General features: G+C 22.2%; 2 protein-coding genes across 2 annotated transcripts; one reads left to right on the top strand and one right to left on the bottom strand.

Moving 5' to 3' along the window:
* Positions 1-112: 112 nt before the first annotated feature.
* Positions 113-7,200, top strand: LOC122507846 (COP9 signalosome complex subunit 4). The gene is made up of 8 exons (XM_043620788.1): positions 113-505; positions 570-649; positions 741-859; positions 938-1,074; positions 1,156-1,270; positions 3,081-3,270; positions 3,418-3,795; positions 6,784-7,200. Exons 1-8 carry the CDS (start codon positions 423-425, stop codon positions 6,915-6,917), a joined length of 1,236 nt encoding a protein of 411 aa, XP_043476723.1. The 5' UTR covers positions 113-422; the 3' UTR covers positions 6,918-7,200.
* On the bottom strand, positions 7,196-19,099 carry LOC122507847 (voltage-dependent anion-selective channel-like). The gene is made up of 6 exons (XM_043620789.1): positions 18,951-19,099; positions 17,808-18,133; positions 11,688-11,809; positions 11,461-11,569; positions 10,936-11,144; positions 7,196-8,241 (listed from the first exon to the last, which is right to left on the bottom strand). The coding sequence occupies exons 2-6, from the start codon at positions 18,128-18,130 to the stop codon at positions 8,150-8,152; spliced, it is 855 nt and encodes a 284-aa protein (XP_043476724.1). The 5' UTR covers positions 18,131-18,133; positions 18,951-19,099; the 3' UTR covers positions 7,196-8,149.
* Positions 19,100-19,222: the final 123 nt, after the last annotated feature.

Raw genomic sequence — 19,222 nt, forward strand, 5'->3', positions numbered from 1 at the left:
AAAATGGTTAAAATACAATCAGCGCCGTCTCGTGGCTTATTTTAGAACCCTAACCTCACCAGTCAACATTAGGCCAACTTTTTTCCCCATTAGTTTCTATATCTATAATACAAGTATGGAGGACATTCAAGCTTCTTCATGATCTTTATTAATTTACTGAATTATTACTCGATTTACTATATTATTTTATGTGGTTATTAGTGTGATAACTAATTTTGTATTTGAATAGTGAAAAAAGATATCTATTTAATCGAAATGCATGCGTGATTGTAAAGAAGAAATTGCGGTAAAATACATTGATTGTAAAAACGTGCGTTTGCCATTGAATAAGAATTTTTTCTCTGGGGTTATTTGCACCCGAAAAAGAAAAGCTGTTTTATGCGAGTTTATGATTGTTTATCATTAATAAAATTCGGAAAAAAATGGTTGTCACCGTAGCCTCTGTACGTCAACAATTAGCAAATTTAGCTCATTCTGGAGGTTCACACAAAGATCAGGCTGACAAGTAAGTTTTTCATGTTTACATTTTAATATATTGTTTTCTTTATTTTTCTTAATTATTATTTTAGATATCGAGCAATATTAGATGCAATAATATTATCATCCGGTGAAGAACTCGCTGAGACTTTAAAAGTTTTTATCGAAGCAAGTAAGTTATTTGTCATTTTAAATTCCAATATCTTTTCACTCTTAATTTATTGTTGAAATTATAAATAACTAATTTTTTGATAAATTTTCAGTTGTAAACGAAAATGTCAGTTTGGTTATTTCAAGACAAGTTCTTACGGACGTTAGTAGTCGACTTTTAAATCTACCTGATGAGATTTCAAAAGCAGTTTCACATTATACTTTAGATAAGGTAGGTTAGAAAAATATTATTATTATTATTATTATGAAAATGAATATATATAGAATAAAATGTTTTTGGTTTTTTTAGGTTCAACCGCGAGTGATTTCTTTTGAAGAACAAGTAGCTAGTATAAGACAACATTTGGCCGATATTTATGAACGCAACCAAAATTGGCGAGAAGCTGCTAATGTTCTCGTTGGCATTCCTTTAGAAACTGGTCAAAAGTAAATTTATTTTTTATTTCTTAAAATCTTATTTTCTTTTTTTAGACGAATTTAAAATGGAAATTTTCCTTTTATTTTCAGACAATATACTGTAGATTATAAACTCGAAACGTACCTCAAAATTGCTCGACTTTATTTAGAAGACGATGATCCCGTTCAAGCCGAGGCCTTTATTAACAGAGCATCTCTTCTTCAGGTTCTTTTTCTAAATTTTACTATTAATAATTAATTAATAATAATTCAGGGTGTCTACTAACCGGGAAATTTTGTGAAATTCAACTGAAAACAATTAAATTTGTTAAAGAATTTCATTAAAAACTTTTTGACAAATCGAATTTTCAAAGTATTTTAATTTAATAATTGATAAATAATTGAATTTCATAAAGGGTCCAATTCAATTATTTTCAAAAATTTTAATAAAATTCTACGCAAACATTTAATTATTTTCATAAATAATAACATTCTTTAAAAGGATTCAATTACTTTTATAAATAGTAAAATTCTTTCTAAGAATTCAATTACTTTCATAAATAATAAATTTCTTCGAAGGAATTCAATTATTTTAATAAATAATAACATTCTTCGAAACAATTCAATTTTTTTTATAAATAGTAAAATTTTTCGTAAGAATTATTTCAATTATTTTCATTAATAATAAATTTCTTTGAATGAATTCAATTATTTTAATACAATTTTAATAAAATGTAACGAAAGATTTCAATTATTAAGACCGAATTTAAAGTTTCTCGAGATAATTTAATTTGAAACAATTTTTTCATTGCAATTTCAATTAAATTGGATTTTTCTTTGCCTTTTCTACATTAAAAAGCTTTCAGACTGATCAAGAAATAATTTTTTAAAAAAATAATAAATGAATAATTTTAATAAAATTCTTTGCAAAAATTTTAATAAAATTCTGCGCAAAAATTCAATTATTTTCACAAATAATAATATTTCTCACGAGAAATTTTGTTTTAACACAATTTTAATAGAATTTCACGAAAATATCTATTTTTTTCTAATTTTTAATACAATTTTTAAAAACAATTCAATTATTTTCTAAAATTTTAATAAATTCTTCGAAACAATTAAATTATTTTTATGTTTCTCTGTGTTTTTTTTTATAAATAGTAAAATAAATTTCTTCTCAGAATTTCAATTATTTTTAACACAATTTTAATATATTTCAATAAGCAAATTTTTAATTATAATTATTGTCAGACACGATTATTTTAAAATATTGAAAACAATTCTTTCTTTAATTCAATTATTTTTAAAATTTTCTATTAAAAATATTTTTAAAAAAACTACATTAGTTTCAAAAAATTCAAAGAAATTCTTCAAAATAATTTAATTATTTACAAGAACTCTAATAACATTGTTTAAAAGAATTTTAAAAGAAATAAAAAAATTTTAAAAGAGTTTTCTGTCAATTCTTTTAAGAAAATTTAATAGTAAAATTATTAATTACAATTATTAACAAAATCAAATATATTAAAAAAATTAAAGAAATTTTTTTGAAAGAATTCAATTATTTTCAAAACCTTTAGTATTTATTCTTCGAAAGAATTCAATTATTTTCAATCTTTTTTATTAAATTCCTTGAATAAATAAAATTTTTTAAAAAAATTCTAATCAATTTCTCAGAAGAATTTAATTATTTTCTAAAAATTTTAATTGATTAAAATTGATTAAATAATCAAAATGTTTAATTTCAATTATTAACAAACGCGATTATTTTAAAAATTTTGAAAGAAATTCTTCATAAAATTCAATTACTTTCAAAATTTTTAATTAAAATGATTAAAGATTTTTATTTAAATTGAAACATATTTTTTTTTCTAAACATTTAAAAAGAATAATAATTAATAGTGTTAGGAAACAAAAAAGCAAACTGCGAATAAATTTACCGGAATATAGATTTTAATTTCTAAATGAAAATTTAGAAATTTAATTTTATTTCCAATTCTATTTTATTGTAATTAATTGAAATAAATATTTTTCAGGCCGAATCAAAGAACGAACAGTTGCAAATTTATTACAAAGTTTGTTACGCTCGCGTCTTAGATTATAGAAGAAAATTTATTGAAGCTGCACAGCGATACAATGAACTTTCCTATCGATCAATTATCCACGAAGATGAGAGGATGACAGCATTGAAAAATGCTCTAATTTGCACCGTCCTTGCTTCCGCTGGTATTTTAATTCACTTTTCAAAATTTTTTTCTAACAAAAATAAAAATCTACATAAAAAAGCACAAAAAATTGTTAAATTCAGAAATTATTATAATTGAATTAAATTTAGATTATAAAATAAAAAAAAACACGAAAATAATTTTGCAGGTCAGCAAAGAAGTCGTATGCTCGCAACACTTTTCAAAGACGAACGATGTCAAAATTTACCGGCTTATTCAATTCTCGAGAAAATGTATTTGGATCGAATAATTCGTCGCTCTGAACTCCAAGAGTTTGAGGAATTTTTGCAACCACATCAAAAGGCCTGCACGACAGATGGACTTGGATCAACGATTCTCGATCGGGCAGTAATTGAACACAATTTATTGTCGGCCAGTAAACTTTATAATAACATTACATTCGAGGAATTGGGCGCTCTACTCGAAATCCCACCGACTAAGGCTGAAAAAATTGCCAGTCAAATGATAACCGAGGGGCGAATGAATGGCTACATTGATCAAATTGACTCAATTGTTAATTTCGAAAGTGAGTTTTTGTGTGAAGGAGGAAAAATAATTCAATTTTAAATTTAATGATAATTTTCGTTAATTTCTATTCAATTTTTAATTTAATAATTTTTGTCACTAAATTTTATGATAGTTTTCGTTAATTTCTATTAACGAAAATATAAATAGAAACGTTAATAGAAATTAACGACAATTTTCGTTAATTTCGATTCAACTTCAATTTAATAATTTCTGTCTCTATTAATTTAATAATAATTTACAGAAATTATTAAATTAAAATTGAGAGAAACTCATTAAATTAAAAGTAACAAAAATTATCATAAAATTAAAAGTAGTTGAAATTAAATGAATTAATTAATTTTGATTTTAACAGGGTTCGAACTAGGTCCGTAAATCCCGTAAAAGTCCGTAACTTTGCTTGAAGTCCGTTTTTTTAAAAAAAAGGTCCGCAAAGTCCGTAATTTGATTCAAAAAGGATGAAAAGTTCGTAAACTGTAAAATTTGTAAATTATCAATTTGAATAATTTTAGAGAAATTACAAATCATTGCAGAAATTCAATTATTTTCAAAAGTAATCAAATTCTTCGCAAAAATTCAATTATGTTCAAAACATTTTTTAAAAATTCTCGTCAAAATTTCAATTATCTTAAGAAATAATTAAATTCTTCTCCGAGATTCGATTATTTTCAAAAATTTTCCTTAATTCAATGATTTTAAATATCTACTATTTTCATAAAATTTTCCAAAAGAATTCAATTATTTAAAAAAAAAATTAATAAAATTCAACACAAACTTTTAATTATTTTCAAAAAAATAATAAAAATTTCACAGGAATTTTATTATTTACAAATTTTTTTTTATAAATTTCTTCCCAATCATTCAATTATTTTCATAAATAATAAAATTTTTACAGGGATTCAATTATTTTCGTAAATAATGAAATTCTTTTAAAGAATTCAATTCTTTTCATAAATAATGAAACTCATTGCAGAATTTCAATTATTTTTAATGCAATTTTAATCGAATTCCTCAAAAAAATTCTTAAAAATTTTATTAAACTTCATCAAAAGAATTCAGTTATTTAAAAATTTATAGATAAAATTGAGAATTCAATTTTAAGAAAAATTCAATTATTCAATAAGTTATTAATTTTTGTATTTAAATAATTGAATTCTCGTTGAATTTTCTAATAAAAATTGATTTAAAAATTAATTTCAGTTAAAAATTTAGATTATAATTTAATTCTAAAAGCATTAGAACGTAAATTTTTAGAAATAATTGAATTTTGAAAATGTTTCAGATTAAAATTTTTGAAAATTTGAATTTTTCATATTTTTTACTAACAATTCTGTGGAATTAATTTTTTTTTTGAGAAAGTTTTATTGCGGATTTTAAAAAAAAATTATTTCAAGTTTTTTTCTAATATATTATATTTAATTGAAGAATTTACAAATAATTGAAATTTTGTAAAATTGAATTGTAAACAAATGAAACATGTAATTATTCCAAAAATTGTTCTGTTTGTATTTAAATAATTGAATTCTAGTAGAATTTTCTAAAAAAAATTGATTTAAAAATGGATTTCAGTTAAAATTTTAGATTATAATTGAATATAAAGCATCAGAGCGTAAATTTTTAGAAATAATTGAATTTTGAAAAGGTTTCAGATTAAAATCTTTGAAAATTTGAATTTTTCATATTTCTAACTAACAATTCTGTAGAATTAATTTTTTTTTTGGAAACTTTAATTGCGGCTTATTTTTTTGAAATTATTTAAAGTTTTTAATTTCTGATAAATATGTAATTGAAGTATTTACGAATAATTGAAATTTTGTAAAATTGAATTGTAAACAAATGAATTTGAAAATTCTTAAAAAACTTTTTTAAAAATTATTAAAAATAATGGATTTATAGAAGATGTTTAGTTAAAAACACGAAAAGAAAATTCAATTTTGTATAAGTTACAAATTAAATTATTTTCAAGAGTAATAATATTCTTCGCAAAAATTAAATATTTTTCAAAAGTAATAAAATTCTTCTTAGGGATTCAATTATTTTCATAAATAATAAAACTCATTGCAGAATTTCAATTATTTTTAATACAATTTTAATGGAATTTCTCGAAAAAAGGAAGTATTCTTGAAAATTTTATTAAAAATCGACGAAAGAATTCAATTATTTAAAAATTTATTGACAAAATTCTTTATGAAAATTCAATTTTAAGAAACATTCAAATTTTTAATAAATTATTTATTTTTGTATTTAAATAATTGAATTCTAGTAGAATTTTCTCATAAACATTGATTTAAAAATGAATTTCAGTTAAAATTTTAGTTAATAATTGAATATTAAAAGCAATATAGCGTGAATTTTTAAAATTAATTTTTTTGAAAAAGTTTAATTGAATTTTTTTAATATTATTTGAAGTTTTTATTTTCTAAAATTTTTTTAATTGAATTTACGAATAATTGAAATTTCGTAAAATTGAATATTGTAAACAAATGGATTTGAAAATTGTCAAAGAACTTTTTCGAAAATTATTAAAAATAATCGATTTAAAGAAGAATTTTAGTTAAAAATTTTTGAAAATAATTGAATTGATAATGATTTTATCAATCGGTCATCTTTAATTATTATAAAACATGAAGAAATCGATGACTCCGAGTCGAAGACTCGGAGTTATCGATATCTTCATGTTTTAAAATAATTAAAAATTGAATTTATAATTTTAAGTAAAATGTTTTCTTATTTGACTCGGACTGGTTATATTTTTGTTAGTAATTAGTCCGTAATTTTTCATTTTTAGTCCGTAAAATCTGTATTTTTAATTACTTTCACTGGTTCGAGCCCTGATTTTAAGAATTAAATGAATTAATAAATTAATATTTATTTTAGAAATTAAATTAATTAATATTAATTTTAGAAATTAAATTAATTAATATTAATTTTAGAAATTAAATTAATTAAACAGAAAGTAACGAAAATTGTAATTAAAATAAATTTTCAGCTCGTGAAACACTGCCAACTTGGGACAAACATATTCAATCGCTTTGCTATCAAGTGAATCAGATTATTGAGAAGATTGCTCAGACTGAACCGGAATGGATCGCAAAAGCCATGGATGATCAGATGGTGCACTAACTATTTCTGAAAATTAGAAATAATCTAAAAAAAACGAATCCGAAGAAAAAACCTTTTTCAATATTATTTTTTTTTCTCCCTTCTTTTTAAAGTATTAAGTTCGAAAAAGGCAAATAAAGTTCCACTTTGGAAAGTCCTATTTGTTAAGAAAAAAGAAAACAACATACTAATTTAAATAAAACATAGCTTATTTGGATTAATTAAAAGAAAAAGAAAAATTGTTCCCACATCCAAATGTTCTTTTTTTCTTTGTAAATAAATCAACTATCACGCCAAAATTTAACAATTGTGTCTTATTTTTATTTTTTTCAGCAACTATCCAAAGGCATTCGCTCAAATATAAACTACAAACGATCATTTTTTTTTTTTTTTTTTTGATTATGAATAGAAATAAAATTGGAGTTTTCTTTCTAATACTCGAATCATGCTCAAATACTTTTTTTTTTGCACAATGTAAATTGGTATGTTTTGAAGAAGAGATAATTACAATGTGCTTAGAATTAACAGAGTCGTAAAATATTTTCGCTATTCAAAAATTACGAGAAAATCAAACAAAAAAAAAAAAGATTAAAATTCATTATTTAAGTCTCGTAAATATTTACGTATAATATCTATTTACAGAACTACATTCGGAAAATTTTTATGTTCAATGAACTCGACGAGGAATTTCCATTTTATTTAAATGTTTTTTGAAAATTACACATAGACTCGGTCCTATAACAATGATTGAATACTTTTTTTTTTATCTATTTAGGAAAATTCGTAAAACTTACAAATCTGTAAGATTTCTTCTTTTCTTTTTATTTTCCCCTAGGAATTATTTTTCATTATCATTAATAATTATCTCATTTGTCTTTTTTTTCTCTATTTTTCCTTTTTATTCTGAAAGAAATCATTTCTTCTGTCACTTGATAATATTATCGTAATGGCGTTAAAATTATTGACAATGAAGAAGAAATTCGTCATTTATAATAATTCGACATTCGATAAATTCGAATAATAATGATAATAATAATAATAATTCGATAAATCAAATTATTTTCTGATATAATTGAGCTGAAATTGTTTAAGTGAAATTCTACCTAGATTACGTTACAGGCAATATTTCCTCTTGTTTTTTTTTCTTCTGAATAAGCTTCTGGTGAAATCTGTTGTCCTTACGACACAAGTGTTACGAAAATTATATTAACGCCAGGGGAAAATTGATTCTTCATTTTCCGCACTGATAAAATTTAGGCATTAAGCTCCAATGATAAGCCGAGCTTGTGTCCACCGGATCCAAAGTTCTTGCCATCGATGTTCGTTGACAGAGCCAGAATAACTCCTGCGGAAGGTGAAAAAATCAAATTAAAATAGAAATAAAAATTAGAAAATTAGGAAATATTTCTACAATTTTTAACTAAAGTTCATCTTTAATTCAATTATTTTCTGAAAGTTCTTCAAGATCTCAATTATTTAAATACAAAAATTCAATTTCTTATAATAATTGCAACTGCAAATGTACTGTTTTATAAAAAAATTATTAAGGTATAATATTTTCAAAAAATTATAATAAAGATATTCTGAAAATTAATTCCTTAAATAATAAATATTTCTATATAAATTTTTTATTTAAATCTTGCTAAAAATTTAATTAAAATTTTCAAAAATAATTGAATTTTTTCCAAGAATATGATTAATATTTTATTGAAAATATTTCAATTCTTATAAATAATTCAATTTATAAAACAAATTTTATAAATTATAAATTTTTTATAATTTTTTTATAAATTATGAAAATAATTGAAATTTTGCTAAGAATTTAATTAAAATTTACAAAAATAATTGCATTTTTCGGCAAGAATTTAATTAAAATTGTATTGAAAACGTTTTCAATTCTCATAAGGAATGTAATCAAAATTTTTCAAAATAATTGAATTTTTGCGAAAAATTTTTATTATTTACGAAAAGAATTAAATTTTTTTATAACGAATTTTATTAAAATTTTTCAAAATAATAAACTTTTTGCAAAGAATTTTATTAAAATTCTTTAAAATAATCAAATTCTTGAGGAAGAATTTGATTGATTATCAAAATAATTTAATTCTCATAAAGAATTAAATTTCTGCGACAAATTTTATAAATTATGAATATAATTGAAATTTTGCTAAGAACTTTTATTAAAATTTTCGAAAATAATTGAATTTTTTCGAGGAATTTAATTACAATTGTATTGAAAATATTTCAATTCTCATAAAGAATATAATCAAAAAAAATTTTCAAAATAATTGAATTTTTGCGAAGAATTTAATCAAATTTTGGAAAATAATTGAATTCTCTTGAGAAATTTTATTGAAATTGTATCGAAAATAATTGAATTTCTGCGAAGAATCTTATTAAAACTTTTGAAAGCAATAAATAATAATATTAATTTCTAAATTAATTATTAATTGAATTTTTTAAATAATTCTTGGAGAATTAAATTAAATTATTGGAAATTAAATTCTTAGCAAGATTAAAATCAAAATTTTCAAAAATAGTCGAATTTTTTCTAGGAAATTAATTAAAATATTATTTGAAAATATTTTAATTCTCATAAAGAATTTAATCAATTTTTTTTCAAAATAATAAAATTTTTGAGGAGAATTTTATTAAAATTCTTTAAAATAATCAAATTCTTGTGAAGAATTTTATTAATTCATGAAAATAAATTAATTCTCATAAATAGTTAAATTCCTGCAAAAAATTTTATAAATTATGAAAAAAATTGAAATTTTGCTAAGAATTTTTATTAAAATTTTCGAAAATAATTAAATTTTTTTGAGAAATTTAATTAAAATATTGTATTGAAAATATTTTAATTCTCATAAAGAATTTAATCAAATTTTTTTTTTAAATTAATCAAATTCTTGTGAAGAATTTTATTAATACAAGAAAATAAATTAATTATCATAAATAGTTAAATTCATGCAACAAATTTTATAAATTATGAAAAAAACTGAAATTTTGCTAAGAATTTTTATTATAATTTTCGAAAATAATTGAATTTTTTTGAGGAATTTAATTAAAATATTTGAATTCTCATATAAAGAATTTAATCAAATTTTGAAAAATATTTGAATTCTTTTGAGAAATTTTATGAATGAAAAATAATTTGAATTAATTACTTTTAATCAACAATATTTTAATATAATATTCATTAATTTTTATTTTTATGAATTTAGCACTTGAAGATTTTTTATTTTGGAAAATTCAGTTATTTTTCAAATTTGCAATTAAAATTTACCGAAAGTTGATTTTCAAAAATTTTGATAAAATACTTGCGATAAAAAGAAAACAATTATTTTCAATTAAATTTTACAAAATTTCAATTAATCAAACTATTTTTAATTCTTTATTTCGAAAATTTAATTAGTAAAAATTATTAAAAATAAGTTTTGAAAGATTTGTCAATATTTTTTACACTATAAAAAATTGGAGTTGCATAATTATTAAAACTAAAAATGTAGTATTTAGTTTGCAATATTTTGAAGAAAAGTAGAAAAAGTCCCTTGTTTTGAAAATAATTCGAAAAAAGTCTCATTTTTTCAAAAAAAGGTTAAAAAGAAAGTCAATATCCGAGGCTTGATATTAAAATCACCTGAGAATAATGTTTAAATTTTTTAAACCATTCATAGACTTGAACATAATCTTAATCAATATATAGAAAAGAAAAGAGCAAGACATTGTCTGGTGACCATTGAGCCAGGAGGTTAAATCTATTTTAAGAATAGCACGTGGTGAATTATATAAATAGAAAATAAGTTCAATTTGATTATAGTTTCACTCACTCACATACGCGCGCGCGCTTTCTAGACAAGGACAAGAATTTTATTATCTTAAAAATGATTATCTTTTTTTGGGTAAATAATTCTTTTATCTCTTTTTCGTCTAGCAGTAAAAAAATAAAGTGTAGATATTTCTTTTTTTAGAAATCTTTTTCTAAAATTTGTTTTGAAAATTTTATTAAATTTTTTTTGTTTGAAAAATATGTCAATACCTTCACGAAGCTTCTGTTGGTATCCCAATCCAATTTGAAGCTGAGAATTGACCTTGGCTCTGACAGAGGCGTCTTGATCGAGGTCGTACTTTGTACCGAGTGCGAATTCAGTGACATTATTGCTGGAATTCCAGGCCAAATTAATTGCTCCCTCTAAGCCTGGCTTCACTTTATGATAAATTGATCCTCCGAATTCGCGACCGTTGCTCCTAAAATTTAATTTGTTTTATTTACTTTTCAATTTTCTTTTTTTTATTTTGATTTTGATTTTTAGTTTTCTTTTTTTTTATTTTGTTTCTTTTTTCTTTTTTTATTAAAAATCAAAATAAAAGAATTAAAATTCATGGGAATTTTAATTCTTTATTTTGATTTTTAATAAGAAAAGAAAAAAGTCTCTTTATCAAAATATAAAAATTCAAATTCAAATGAATTTCAATTCTTTCATTTTGATTTTCAATAAAAAAAAGAAAAAAGTCAATAACGATATAAAAGAGATGATTTTGAAGGAGATAAATAGAAACTTACACGGAAGTGTGAATTGTAAAATCAGGACCATTGAATCCAAGTGCAAGATTATTCTTAGTAATTTTGCTCCTTTGGGAATCAAAACAAGTTTGGTAACCGCAAAGCCAACCTGAGGAGGTGAAGCAAAAAAAAAACATAATTACAGAGAAGAAATAATTTAGAAAAATAAATAATAATTTAAATAAATAATTCAGGAACGTAACTTAAAGATAAAAAATAGAAATTACCTTGGAATCCTAGTACAAAAGATCCATTAACGATGGGACCACTTGAAAGACTGAGATCAAGATCAGAGGTAATTGCTGCACTATCATTTTTATAGACAGTCTTCAATTGTCCAGTTTTGCTTCTAAAAATTCAAAAATTATGAGATTAGAAATTAAAAACTGAAAATTAAAAATTTTATTTCATTTTATCTAAAAATTTAGAAGTAATTAGCTCGGATCGACTTTAAGACACAAAAAATATTTTAGAAATAATTGAATTTTTGAAAAATATAAAGTAATCAGATTATTGAAGAATTTTAATTATATATATATAAACATGATTTCTCTGAAATTTCAATAAGAATCTAAAGAAGTAAATTAAAAAAAAAATTTAATTTACTTTGTTCGAAGATAAGTAGATCTTAAAAAATTAAGATAAAACAATTCTAAGAATTAGTTTTTTATTCTAATGTAATTTTTCGAAAATAATTGAATTTCTTAAAAGAATTTCTGTATAATTTAAAAAAACCAAGTAATTTTCTTTGAAGAATTTTAATTAAAGATTTTCACAATGATTGTTTTCTCCAAAATGTTAAAAATAATTCTGAAAAATTTTAATCTTTGTATTATTTTTTGTACACTATGTATTTGAATTATTGAAATTAATATTTTTTTTTGAAAATACTGAAAATAACTAGCCAAACTATCCGCGCGCAAGCGCGCGGGAATGTTGTATGGGGCTGCTTATTTTAAACAATTAAAAAAATTTTAAAGAAATAATTATTATAACCTAACAAAGAGATTTAACTAACTAAAATTCAAATAATTTCACTCAATGGTCTCAATTTAAATAGAATTTACATTACTAGACTTAAACTATGGCTAGAACAATTACAATTAGTATCTGGGTCATCTTTTGCATTGCTTATTTTATAAAGCCATTTTAAATTAAATACTTTTCAAAGAAATAATAATTATTACACAATGAAAAAAGTTTTACTTGAAATAGCGATAAGTTTCTCTAGAATAACGAAAGCATTAATTGAAGCACTGAAAAATTTCGCTACTAAAGTGAAATCTGTAGTTCATCCAGCTAAATATTTTTTGCCGTGCATAACGAAAAAAGAATTAAATTAACATCAGATTTTCTACATTCAAAAAAACGAATTCAAATAGAAATTAATCATTTTACAACTTAACCAAATTCACCTCAGAAATCACTGAATTCGATAATTTAGAAGAAAGTCAGACAAAAGCAGGGTTCCTACAGAATCTGGAAATCATGGAAATCATGGAAATAGTATGGAATTTTTAAAAGGCTTCTGGAAATCAGGGAAATCATGGAAAAGGCCTGTAATTTTTTAAAAATTCTAAATTTTTTCAGTTTTCCATTTTTTCTCTTGAATAAAAATTCAAATAATAATAAAGCTAAATGGTATAAAAAAGAAAAAAAATGTTGAATTTTAAGAAATTCAATTTTTCAAATTTTTGATAATTTTTAATAATTTTTTATTTTTTTCCAAAGAGTCGAGACAATTTAATAAGTAAAGTATTTTCCAAAAGCACAAAAATAATGAAGCTAAATCCCGTAAAAGAGAAGAAAAAATGTTGAATTTTAAGAAAAACGGATTTTTGAAATTTTTCGAATTTTTGATAATTTTAGATTTTTTACCAAAGAGTCGAGACTATTAAATAAGTAAAGTATTTTCCAAAAGCACAAAAATAATGAAGCTAAATCCCGTAAAAGAGAAGAAAAAATGTTGAATTTTAAGAAATTCGGATTTTTGAATTTTTGATAAATTTCGATAATTTTACATTTGTTACTAAAGAGTCGAGACAATTTAATAAGTAAAGTATTTTCCAAAAGCACAAAAATAATGAAGCTAAATCCTATAAAAGAGAGGAAAAAATGTTGAATTTTAAGAAAAACGGATTTTTGAATTTATTCGAATTTTTGATAATTTTAGATTTTTTACCAAAGAGTCGAGACTATTAAATAAGTAAAGTATTTCCCAAAAGCACAAAAATAATGAAGCTAAATCCTATAAAAGGGAGGAAAAAATGTTGAATATTAAGAAAATCGGATTTTTGAATTTTTTCGAATTTTTTATAATTTTAGATTTTTTACCAAAGAGTCGAGACTATTAAATAAGTAAAGTATTTTCCAAAAGCACAAAAATAATGAAGCTAAATCCCATTAAGGAGAGGAAAAAATGTTGAATTTTAAGAAATTCGGATTTTTGAATTTTTGATAATTTTCGATAATTTCACATTTTTTACCAAAGAGTCGAGACAATTTAATAAGTAAAGTATTTTCCAAAAGCACAAAAATAATGAAGCTAAATCCTATAAAAGAGAGCAAAAAATGTTGAATTTTAAGAAATTCGGATTTTTGAATTTTTGTTAATTTTCGATAATTTTAGATTTTTTACCAAAGAGTCGAGACTATTAAATAAGTAAAGTATTTTTCAAAAGCACAAAAATAACGAAGCTAAATTCTATAAAAGAGAGGAAAAAATGTTGAATTTTAAGAAATTCGGATTTTTGAATTTTTTATAAATTTCGATAATTTTACATTTGTTACTAAAGAGTCGAGACAATTTAATAAGTAAAGTATTTTCCAAAAGCACAAAAATAATGAAGCTAAATCCCATAAAAGAGAAGAAAAAATGTTGAATTTTAAGAAAAACGGATTTTTGAATTTTTGATAATTTTCGATAATTTTAGATTTTTTACCAAAGAGTCGAGACTATTAAATATATAAAGTATTTTTGAAAAGCACAAAAATAATGAAGCTAAATCCCATAAAAGAGAAGAAAAAATGTTGAATTTTAAGAAAAACGGATTTTTGAATTTTTGATAATTTTCGATAATTTTAGATTTTTTACCAAAGAGTCGGGACAATTTAATAAGTAAAGTATTTTCCAAAAGCACAAAAATAATGAAGCTAAATCCTATAAAAGAGAGAAAAAAGTGTTGAATTTTAAGAAATTCGGATTTTTTAATTTTTGTTAATTTTCGATAATTTTAGATTTTTTACCAAAGAGTCGAGACTATTAAATAAGTAAAGTATTTTCCAAAAGCACAAAAATAACGAAGCTAAATTCTATAAAAGAGAGGAAAAAATGTTGAATTTTAAGAAATTCGAATTTTTGAATTTTTGATAATTTTCGATAATTTCACATTTTTTACCAAAGGGGCGAGACAATTTAATAAGTAAAGTATTTTCCAAAAGCACAAAAATAATGAAGCTAATTCCTATAAAAGAGAGGAAAAAATGTTGAATTTTAAGTAAATCGGATTTTTGAATTTATTCGAATTTTTGATAATTTTAGATTTTTTACCAAAGAGTCGAGACTATTAAATAAGTAAAGTATTTCCCAAAAGCACAAAAATAATGAAGCTAAATCCTATAAAAGGGAGGAAAAAATGTTGAATATTAAGAAAATCGGATTTTTGAATTTTTTCGAATTTTTTATAATTTTAGATTTTTTACCAAAGAGTCGAGACTATTAAATAAGTAAAGTATTTTCCAAAAGCACAAAAATAATGAAGCTAAATCCCATTAAGGAGAGGAAAAAATGTTGAATTTTAAGAAATTCGGATTTTTGAATTTTTGATAATTTTCGATAATTTCACATTTTTTACCAAAGAGTCAAGAGTATTAAATAAGTAAAGTATTTTCCAAAAGCACAAAAATAATGAAGCTAAATCCCATTAAGGAGAGGAAAAAATGTTGAATTATAAAAAAAGCGGATTTTGAAATTTTTCGAATATTTGATAATTTTAGATTTTTTACCAAAGAGTCGAGACTATTAAATAAGTAAAGTATTTCCCAAAAGCACAAAAATAATGAAGCTAAATCCTATAAAAGAGAGGAAAAAATGTTGAATATTAAGAAAATCGGATTTTTGAATTTTTTCGAATTTTTTATAATTTTAGATTTTTTACCAAAGAGTCGAGACTATTAGAAAAGTAAAGTATTTTCCAAAAGCACAAAAATAATGAAGCTAAATTCTATTAAGGAGAGGAAAAAATGTTGAATTTTAAGAAATTCGGATTTTTGAATTTTTGATAATTTTCGATAATTTTAGATTTTTTACCAAAGAGTCGAGACAATTTAATAAGTATTTTCCACATTAAAAAGTTTGACATTAAAAAATATATAAAAAATGCCAATACTTACTTAACCCACAAAATTAAATTTTCAAAACAAACAAATGAATGCAGATAATTTGCTAACAGAAAGGAAACTTACGATTATTATAATGTATGTATATATGTATATGTATATTTCTATTTTCTATCAAAACGTATAAAAAACAAAAGAATAACTATAACTAACTTCAAGTGTGGACAGAGATCCGGAAATCTGGAATCACGACGATTATTATATATAATTGAATTTTAAAAATTTATAATAAAAAAAAATTCTGAGAATTACTTTTTAAAAGAAAATTTCAATATAATTTTTTAGAAGCTAGTTTTCATTAATTTTCATATTCATAAAAATTTACACTTAAAAATTTTTCATTAAATTTTTTTTTGAGAATTCAGTTATTTTCACAAAATTTTCAATTAAATTTCTTCAAATGTTGATTTTTAAAAATTGTAATATTGTATTGTAAAATTGTAATTTCTTGAAAAAATAAATTATTTTCAATTAAATTTTACCAAATTTCAATTATTCAAAATCTTTTTAATTGTATATTTCAAAAATTTAATTCGAAAAATTATTCAAAAATAATTTTTTGAAAGATTTGTCCACATTTTTCACACTAAAAATCAGAGTTGCATATTTATATTAAAAATGTGGTATTTACTTGCAATATTTGCAAGAAAAGTCGAAAAAGTCACATTTTTGGAAAATAGTTTAATTTTACAATTTAATTTTACGAAAATTCAATTATTCTAACATTCTTCAATTAAATATATTAGAAATTAAAAACTTCAAATAATTAAAAAAAATTCCATTGAACTTATTGAGAAAAATTAATTCTATAGAATTCTTAATTAAAAGTATGAAAAGTTCAAATTTTCAAAGATTTTAATTTGAAATTCATTTTTAAATCAATATTTATTAGAAAATTCTACGAGAATTCAATTATTGAACTATAAAAATAAATATTTTATTAAACAATTGAATGTTTCTTAAAATTGAATTTTCATAAAGAATGTTATCAACGAATTTTTAAATAATTGAATTCTCTTGACAAATTTTAATAAAAATTTTAAGAATAATAACTTTTTTCGAGGACTTCCATTAAAATTGTATTAAAAATAATTGAAATCCTTCGATGAATTTTATTATTTATGAAAATAATTGAATCCCTGTAAAAAATTTTATTATTTATGAAAATAATTGAATAATATATGAAAATAATTTGTAGATAATTGAATTTTTGGGGAAATTTTTATTATTTATGAAAATAATTAAATGCTAGCGTAGAATTTTATTAACAATTTTTTTAACTAATTGAATTCTTTTAGGAATTTTTATTAAAGTAGTAGATATTAAAAATCATTGAATTGAGGAAAGTTTTTGAAAATAATTAAAATTTTGTCAAGAATTTTATTAAAATTTTTGAAAATAATTGAATTTTTGCAATCATTTGTAATTGCTTCAAAATTAAATTTGTTTTGGTGTTTTTAACTAAAATTCTTCTATAAATCCATTATTTTTAATAAAACAAGTTAAATATATATTAAAAAATTTAACTAATTTCAGAAGAATTTTAGTTTAAAAAATTTTTTTAAATCTAAGTTTTTTTATATTTCTAATTAAATTAATTTAAAATTGAAATTTTACAAAATTTTAAATCAAAATATTTTAAAGTTCATCTACTTATGAAAATTGTAAACGCAATTCTTTTAAAATTGAATTAATTTTGAAAAATTTGAGTGAAATTAGATTTCAAGAATAAACACAATAACTTTAGAAAACAACAATTTTCCAGGATTTCGATAAAACTTCTCTGACTTTTCCAGATTTTTTCAAGGTTTATAAAATTCCCTGACATTTCCAGGTTAATAAATTAATTTACAACTGGTTTCAAATTAGTTAAAAATTAGAAATTAGTTAAATAGTAAATTAAGAAACTTAATGGTAAATTAATTAAATAGTAAGAAGGGGAAAATTACCCAGTTTGAGGAGAGAATGTACAATTGTAAGTAAGTTGTAATCCTTTCAATAGTTTATCAGCAATTGAAACCTCAGTGCCAAGAGTATTATCCGTATTCCATTTCTCAGCGAATGTAATTCCATATTCTTTGATTTTATATTTACTCTCCAAATTGCCGACAACTTTGCCAGTGTCCTGATTTGAAACACCGCCAGTGGTGAATTCAACACCAGAATCAGTTTTAGTTTTAACGTTTAATTTTAGGAGACCAAAATGATAACCATTTCCAAAAACATTTCGAGCATCTTTTCCCAAATCACTGTATGTTGGTGGAGGTGCCATTTTCTATTCGGAAAAGAAAGATAACAATTATTTTTTCACACTAGAAGCAAAATTTTAGAGCAAATACAAAATTCTTTCTTAATTTTATCCAATTTCTCAAAATTTTAACCAATTTCTCCAAATTTCACAGAAATAAATATTCAAATTTCGAATAAATATTTAAATATTTGAATAAATATTTAAATTCGTAAATACTAAAATATTTCAATAAACACGACAGTCAATAAAATTTATTCTTGAGAAGAATAAATTCCCCTCTGAACTAAATCCTAAAGATGACCCAATTCTCAGGTAACCTTCAACTTAAAATCAATTGCGGATGTAAAGGTCAAAAATCAAGATTAAAATTTCGATTTATTTTTTTTTTCGGAGAATTATAAAACACTATCAGAGGGGGAATAATAATTAGCTTTTTATGAATTTTAATTTCTCTAGTTCGAGGGAAAGTAGTATATTGACCTGGTATTACATAAGTCATAAATTGCAAAGAATTCTGCAGATCATGAAACAAATTGGAGTTGTTTCTAACCTAAGAAAATAAAATATTTTTCCCGAAAATTAGATTTTGTAACCAAAAAAAAAAAATAGTCATGATTTTACAAATTAAACTTTGCCCTTTGGCAATTAAATTCGGTGAAGGTCGCAGAGCCGAGTGCCGACAGGCAGACGACATCGTCGTCGTCGTCGTTGCAAATATTGCAAACCATGCCGGCGTCCGAGATTTTTAAACATCTTTTTAATCTTTCACAATTTCATTTAGCTAAAAGATAAGTGTATGAATTGAAAGGGGAAATTTGTAATTAATGAAAATAGTACTTACATTTTAATTTAAGAAACTTGATTCGCGAGAAAATTACACGACTTCTTCGTCAAGGAACTACTTTGGTCTTCTAACAATCGAAGAAACCCAAGAGGGAGGAACTATTGCGCGTGCGCAGGAAACGCGACCCTTCGCGTGAGGAAGTTGTTGTGCTTTGTAAATATAAAAGAGAAAAAATTCTCATCTTATTTTATTTTTAACGTGTAACGAAAGGGTAATTTAATCTCAGAGAAGCAGAAGAATTTTTCGATTTTTTCTAACGGAGTTCTTCC

This window comes from Leptopilina heterotoma, unplaced genomic scaffold (genome assembly GCF_015476425.1).
Source record: "Leptopilina heterotoma isolate Lh14 unplaced genomic scaffold, ASM1547642v1 Lhet_52, whole genome shotgun sequence".
Taxonomy (NCBI): Eukaryota; Metazoa; Arthropoda; class Insecta; order Hymenoptera; family Figitidae; genus Leptopilina; species Leptopilina heterotoma.

Bases quoted from the DNA above. Each gene is read 5' to 3' on its own strand.
- LOC122507847 (XM_043620789.1), bottom strand. From the start codon at position 18,130: ATGGCACCTCCACCAACATACAGTGATTTGGGAAAAGATGCTCGAAAT. The intron at 11,810-17,807 runs GTAATTTTCCCC...TTGAATTTTTAG, and splicing joins ACATTCTCTCCTCAAACTGG to AAGCAAAACTGGACAATTGA. The intron at 11,145-11,460 runs GTAAGTTTCTAT...ATTAAATTTTAG, and splicing joins TTTACAATTCACACTTCCGT to GAGCAACGGTCGCGAATTCG.
- LOC122507846 (XM_043620788.1), top strand. From the start codon at position 423: ATGGTTGTCACCGTAGCCTCTGTACGTCAACAATTAGCAAATTTAGCT. The intron at 860-937 runs GTAGGTTAGAAA...TGGTTTTTTTAG, and splicing joins CACATTATACTTTAGATAAG to GTTCAACCGCGAGTGATTTC. The intron at 1,271-3,080 runs GTTCTTTTTCTA...AATATTTTTCAG, and splicing joins ACAGAGCATCTCTTCTTCAG to GCCGAATCAAAGAACGAACA.